The sequence below is a fragment of the Arvicola amphibius genome, chromosome 5 (assembly GCF_903992535.2).
Source record: "Arvicola amphibius chromosome 5, mArvAmp1.2, whole genome shotgun sequence".
NCBI lineage: Eukaryota > Metazoa > Chordata > Mammalia > Rodentia > Cricetidae > Arvicola > Arvicola amphibius.
In genome coordinates, this window is record NC_052051.1 from 22,389,027 (window position 1) to 22,396,246 (window position 7,220).

General features: G+C 53.7%; 1 protein-coding gene across 1 annotated transcript; it reads left to right on the top strand.

Annotated features, from left to right (window-relative positions):
* The first annotated feature begins 860 nt into the window (after positions 1 to 860).
* Gdf5 (growth differentiation factor 5) lies at positions 861 to 4,352 on the top strand. Its single transcript, XM_038332166.1, has 2 exons — positions 861 to 1,473; positions 3,478 to 4,352. Exons 1-2 carry the CDS (start codon positions 861 to 863, stop codon positions 4,350 to 4,352), a joined length of 1,488 nt encoding a protein of 495 aa, XP_038188094.1.
* The last annotated feature ends 2,868 nt before the right edge of the window (positions 4,353 to 7,220 follow it).

Below are 7,220 nucleotides of genomic sequence, written 5' to 3' on the forward strand. Positions count from 1 at the left end.
TTTACAGACAACTCCTAGGACGAGGACTTCACTGAAAACCTAGCTCACATGCGCAGTGCCTGCAGATCACTGCAACTCGCTCCTCAGCATCTCTGCTCAGGATGGAGGGGTGGGCTGCTCAGGGAGGTGGAGGTGAAGACCCCTGAGTCTGCTCTGGGATGGGGAGGCCCCCTAAGCCTGAGTCCCGCTGTGGGGCTCTGAGCCAAGAGCCCCCGTGAGCCGTGGCCTCCGAAGGGCAGCGGTGATTTTTTTCACATAAATATATCGCACTTAAATGAATTTAGACAGCATGACATCAGAGAGTAATTAAATTGGTTTGGGTTGGAATTCCGTTTCCAATTCCTGAGTTCAGGTTTGTAAAAGATTTTTCGGAGCACCTGCAGGTTTGTGTGTGTGTGTGTGTGTGTGTGTGTGTGTGTGTGTGTGTGTGTAAGTATTTTCACTGGAAAGGATTCAAAATTAGAGGGAAAAAAAACTGGAGCGCACAGGCAGCATTACGCCATTCTTCCTTCTTGGAAAAATCCCTCAGCCTTATACAAGCCTCCTTCAAGCCCTCAGTCAGTTGTGCGGGAGAAAGGGGGCGGTCGGCTTTCTCCTTTCAAGAACGAGTTATTTTCAGCTGCTGACTGGAGACGGTGCACGTCTGGATACGGGAGCATTTCCACTATGGGACTGGATACAGACACACGCCCGGCGGACTTCAAGACGCTCAGACTGAGGAGAAAGCCCTGCCTGCTGCTGCTACTGCTGCTGCCGCCGCCACTGCTCCAGAAGACCCACTCCTTCCGTGGTTTTTCCTGCCAAGCCAGAGACACCTTTGCTGCCTTTCTCTGTGGTGTCAGTCAGCGGTTGGCCAGAGGATGAGACTCCCCAAACTCCTTACTTTTTTGCTTTGGCACCTGGCTTGGCTGGACCTGGAATTGATCTGCACTGTGTTGGGTGCCCCCGACTTAGGCCAGAGACCCCCAGGGGCCAGGCCAGGGTTGGCCAAAGCAGAGGCCAAGGAGAGGCCACCCTTGGCCCGGAACATCTTTAGGCCAGGGGGTCACAGCTATGGTGGGGGGGCCACCAATGCCAGGGCAAAGGGAAGCTCTGGGCAGACACAGGCCAAGAAGGATGAGCCCAGAAAAATGCCCCCCAGATCAGGTGGGCCTGAAACCAAGTCAGGACCCCCTCCCCAGACTAGGCAGCCTGCAGCACGGACTGTAACCCCAAAAGGACAGCTTCCTGGGGGCAAAGCATCCTCAAAAACAGGATCTGCCCCCAGCTCCTTCCTGCTGAAGAAGACCAGGGAGCCTGGGACCCCTCGAGAGCCCAAGGAGCCGTTCCGCCCACCCCCCATCACACCCCATGAATACATGCTCTCGCTGTACAGGACGCTGTCCGATGCTGACAGAAAGGGACGCAACAGCAGCGTGAAGTTGGAGGCTGGCCTGGCCAACACCATCACCAGCTTTATTGACAAAGGGCAAGGTGAGGGGGTGGGGTGGCAGGGAGGGGCATTTGTACAGACCCAGGACCTCCAAAGTCCTGAAGTGTGCAGGTGGGGTCAGTGTGTAGCTCCAGCCTAGGTGGGAGTCTGGAGTTTATATATACCAAGTGCAGTACCAGGAGCACCTAGGGATCATCATGCCCAGCTTCTGCAAGGTGCAGAATAGGCACGGGAGTACAGAGAGGAGCTAAGATCTGCAGCTGGAAACTAGACTCCAAGATCCGCTCTTGATCACACTTTGGTGTGGGTTGCAATACTAAAGTTTCTACTCTCCAGGTTTTCCTCAGATAGCAGAGAGAACGCAACTTTTGGTCCCTGTGAGTCTTCAACTCTACCCTCAAAGAGGGGGCAAAGGGTAGGATATGTGAAGACCCAAAGCGTATCTATCATCTTGGAGTCGCAGCTGACCTAGGGACTAACTCACACTGTGACCCTAGAAGTCCCTTCTTCCCTGGGGTCTGTTTTCCTGTATGTCTACTGCATGGGCATTGGCTTGGGTGATGTCCGAGCCCTGTGAATGCGAAAGCCTCGCGTCTTATCCTAATAAAACCTGGGAGAACACTCGTCTCCCTTGCTTCTCCGGAGGTCTGCCCACCTAGTGTTACAGGCTCAACGCTTCCTCTCAACTTGCTGTGTGTTCTCAGCAAATCCCTTCCCTTCGTAGAGCCTCAGATTCACACAGTGCAGAGCTAGCTGGGCCGCTGGCAGTTAGTGAGGTGTCTTGCAGTTCAGAGGCTCCGGTTCTGAGTCCTGGGACTTTGGCTGGCAGGGTGGGGGAGGGGCCAGAGAGTGGGAGAGGCTCCTCATTAGAGCTGGTCTGTAGGGGAATGACAGGGGGTGGGGGAGGTACAGAGGCAGCAGGTCTGGCAGAGGTGGGGGAGGTGGCCTGGCTGCCTGCCCAGCCAGGGAAAGCTGTGACCCCTCTAGGGCTCATAAAATAAGTCCTTGTGTCCCCCCCAGCACTAAGGGGACTTGGGGAGGGGGAGATGGAGAGTTTAAAGGCCTAATTAGTTACTTTCTAGAGCAATATTTGAATATTCCCTAATGGCATATTGGCATTTAGGAAGGAGGGCATGCTGATTCAGAGACACCACTGAGTTTCTCTCTCTCTCTCTCTCTCTCTCTCTCTCTCTCTCTCTCTCTCTCACACACACACACACACACAGAGAGAGAGAGAGAGAGAGAGAGGGAGAGAGAGAGAGGGAGGGAGCGAGAGAGAGAGAGAGAGAGAGACAGGAGCCTGGTAAATGAATCACATACATGCATACACATATATAACATTATTTTTCAAGTATTCATAGAAGCCCTACTGTACTTACTTATGCCAATAGCATATGTATTACCTTATACTCACTCATGAGCACACACACACACACACACACACACACACACACACACACTGGAACACTCATGCACACAAAATTGTTAGGCTGGGAAGTAGGGAAGTTGAGTTTCAGATTGGCCTTGCTATTAATTTGCTGTGTTATCTACATCAATTTATTCCCCAGCTCTGTGCCTCGCCCACCCGTACAAGAACGCTAAGATCCTTAAGGTGGAAGAAGCTCAGAGAGGAGTGTTGAAGTTCTAGGCTACAGTTTTCTTTCCATGTCCCCTTAGCTAGATGACATTGAATGAGTCCCCTCAATTATTCGGTGCTTCAGGCTCCTCCTCTGTCTTACATGTGGGAGATCATCACGCTGGCTCGTGGATGGGGTAGGCACTGGTAGAAGGCAGTTCTAGGCTATGACTCTAATATATATATATCATCAGCACGCAGCAGGGACGCTCAGATCATACAAAGCGCCACACCTACCTCCATTTGGAAAAGGGCTCTTGGTGATTTGGGTGTTGGCTTTGGCCATAGTGGGGAAGAGGTTAAAGAAATCTCTTTTGAGTGGGAGAGAGTTAGGTACTCCCTGAAGGCCCATAGGTGGCAGGCTGTCGCGGGGAAGTGACAGACATTGACTGCTGGCTGTTTTCTCCAGATGATCGAGGCCCTGTGGTCAGGAAGCAGAGGTACGTGTTTGACATCAGTGCTCTGGAGAAGGATGGGCTGTTGGGGGCTGAACTGCGGATCTTACGGAAGAAGCCCTTGGACATGGCCAAGCCAGCGGTCCCCAGTAGCGGGCGGGCTGCCCAGCTGAAGCTGTCCAGCTGCCCCAGCGGCCGGCAGCCGGCAGCCTTGCTGGATGTGCGCTCCGTGCCAGGCCTGGATGGGTCTGGCTGGGAGGTGTTCGACATCTGGAAACTCTTCCGAAATTTTAAGAACTCAGCGCAGCTGTGCCTGGAGCTGGAGGCCTGGGAACGGGGCCGGGCTGTGGACCTCCGTGGCCTGGGCTTTGAACGCGCTGCCCGACAGGTCCACGAGAAGGCCCTGTTCCTGGTATTTGGTCGTACGAAGAAACGGGACCTGTTCTTTAATGAGATTAAGGCCCGTTCTGGCCAGGATGACAAGACTGTGTATGAATACCTGTTTAGCCAGAGGCGGAAACGGCGGGCCCCACTGGCCAACCGCCAGGGCAAACGACCCAGCAAGAACCTCAAGGCTCGTTGTAGTCGGAAAGCTTTGCATGTCAACTTCAAGGACATGGGCTGGGACGACTGGATCATTGCGCCCCTTGAGTATGAGGCCTTCCATTGCGAAGGACTGTGTGAGTTCCCCCTGCGCTCCCACTTGGAGCCCACAAACCATGCGGTCATCCAGACCCTTATGAATTCTATGGACCCTGAGTCCACACCACCCACCTGTTGTGTGCCCACACGGCTGAGTCCCATTAGCATCCTCTTCATTGACTCCGCCAACAATGTGGTGTATAAACAGTACGAGGACATGGTGGTAGAATCTTGTGGCTGCAGGTAGCAGCACTGGCCCTCTGTCTAACAGGGTGGCACATCCGGAGAGAACCCCTCCACATGCCCCCGGATTCACAGCGGGGTTGTGAAGCTGCAGCCGGAAGTATCCTGAAAGCCTGCATGAAAGGGGATTTCAGCAGGCCTTCTCTCTGGGTGTGGTCTGGGCTAACGAGTCCCCCACCTGAGGATTCCTGCCCTTCTGCTCCTCTGACAGGCAGCGATGGGGCCCAAAGAACAGACTGAGTGGGACTGAGACCCAGGAAATGAGGCTCCGTCTCCATCTCTCCTGCCTGGGCCTCCTCCGTCTTCAGACTCTCCAGAGGAGCTGGTGCTATCCTAAGCCCTGCATGGGACAGTCACAGTGCTATCCCCTCCTTGAGTCATCTTTGTACCTGTGACTTTCCACCCTTAGGGCAGAGGAGATGCTCACTGTCCGGGCTGGTCGATCAGGGGACATGGGTAGGGATGAAGTGTAGGGTGAAGAGTATGAGCCTTTTAGACTGTTAGACTAAAATGTACATTGATGAGATAAAAAGCTGAATCCTCATTCCTAACGTTGTGGCAGATTTCTTGTTTACTCCAGGGGACCCAGACCCCTTAAAGAGTTGCTGACCCTGAGCGTGAAGGTAGGTTGCCTCAGGTAAAAACTGTTTCTCTGGCTTGGACCCCACCCCCACGCCTGGGAACTGAAGCAGACCAGGGCAGAGAGTACAGCTGGTCAGGGCCAGTGCTCACCTCTTACCCCATTCCTGATCCTTCCAAAGGCCTATTGGTCCCCAGCTCCTTCCGTTCCATTGGGGCCTAGCAGAAAACAAGAGTTTTACATTCCTTAGTGAGTTCGCTGTCTCCAGAATGAAGCCTTAGGAGAGGGAAGGAGCTTGATTGCCTTTAAACTGGTCTCCACCTCGTTCACCAGCACCTGCCCAATCCAGGCTCCCTCTGCTTCCAGAATCACAGAGTTGACTGAGTCTCACTTTACTCCCCCGCCCGCCAAGGGTCTCCTTCCTATGGCGGCATCTCCTTTCTGCCATTGACCATTGTTCTGGCATGGTCCGGCATGGTCTGGCTTGGGACCTCACTGCTGCTCTCTTGCTCTGTGTGACCGACTGCAGCGCTTCGCTGTTCCCGCAGCTCCTCCCTTTACATTCTACAAGTACATAACTACACACGAATCAGCCACCTCCCTGCTGACCTCAGACAGACAATGCCAGGCCCAGCCCCACAGTGCTTTCTGCTTGGAACTTGGCCCACAGTAAATGCTCACTTCCTTCCTTTTGCTAGAATCTTTGGGGAGGCGTGGGACGTGAACTTTCCGAGAGGACAGTCCGCTGGTAGGGAAATTGAGGCACCTGGATCCCAGAGTGGAGGGCTCAAGGCCAGATTCTACCTGGCTAAAGAGAGACACAAGAGTCAGGAGACTCTGGTTCCCACCCAGAGGGCCTCAAAATTTTCCCCACCTCTCTCCAGCTGGGTCTTTGATTCCCAGGGCTGCCAGCCAAAGCTGTCTCAAGAGTAGGGATCCCTGCCCAACAATGGGCAGGTCTTGTGTCCTTTCCCTTTGGGTTGTCAGGACCTGAAGCAAGAGCCCAGTGCAGGGGGCAGCCTTCGTTTGAGCTGCCTCCTTGGTTTGGAGGCCATTACCTGTCCCAGAGGGGCCAGACTAAGTCTGGAACTGAGTTCTCTCTGGCTTGGCTTCGTTGTGCTTGGCTGGTAGTGAGCCCAGGAGCTCTGGAAGTAAACAAAAGAGCTGCCACAGCAGACAGAGGCCTGGTGTGTGAGAGGAGAACGAGCCCAGAGGAAGGTGCCAGTGAGGCCAAGGAGACGGCAGTGGATACAGAGAGAGCAGTGTAGGAACGAGGTGGCTAGAACCCACAGGCAGAGACAGCACGAAGGGGTCACAGGTGGCACTGGCCACTCTCAAGTACTTATTTCCTGGGTTGTGTATCTTTTGTTTCTTGAAAAGTTCTCCGTGCCTTAGTGCCAGCGGAGGGTAATCCGACTCACAGAGCTCATCCTGTTGAAGGACTCAGCTTTGAGTGAATGGTCACAGTGCTGGCTGGACACCCCAGCTTTCTTTCTCACCCCCGCCCTGGAGCTCTTTTTCTCGAAGGAACAATCCAGACTTTGCAGCCTCTACATTCAGCTCTAGGGATCCAGTCTGGCCACCAGGAGTGGCAAGAATCCTTCTGTCTCAACCTTCAGATCAGGGCAATTGCCTCTTTGGAGAGCTCTCCTCCCCAGCACCACACTGCCCACAGCCACAGGAAGCTGCATTCCTATGTACTGTATTTTTGCTCAAAGAGTAGAGAACTTTCTGGGCTCAGGCGATAACCATACAGTGTGAGGACCTGAGTTTTGATTCCCAGCACCCACATAAAAATCAGACAACAGCCGGGTGGTGGTGGCGCACACCTTTAATCCCAGCACTCGGGAGGCAGAGGCAGGCGGATCTCTGAGTTCGAGGCCAGCCTCGTCTACAAGAGCTAGTTCCAGGACAGGCTCCAGAAACTACAGGGAAACCCTGTCTCGAAAAACCAAAAAAAACCAAAAACCAAGCCGGGCGGTGGTGGCGCACGCCTTTAATCCCAGCACTCGGGAGGCAGAGGCAGGTGGATCTCTGAGTTCGAGGCCAGCCTGGTCTACAAGAGCTAGTTCCAGGACAGGCTCTAGAAACTACAGGGAAACCCTGTCTCGAAAAAACCAAAAAAAAAAAAAAAAAAAAAAACCAAAAACCAAAAATCAGACAACAGCAGTACCGTAATCCCAGTGTGGCATTGGCCACCCCAAGTATTTATTCCCTGGGTTGTAATCCCTCTGCTTGAGAGGCAGAGATAGCAGATCCCTGGAGTTTGCTGGCCAGCCAGCCTAGCCAAAT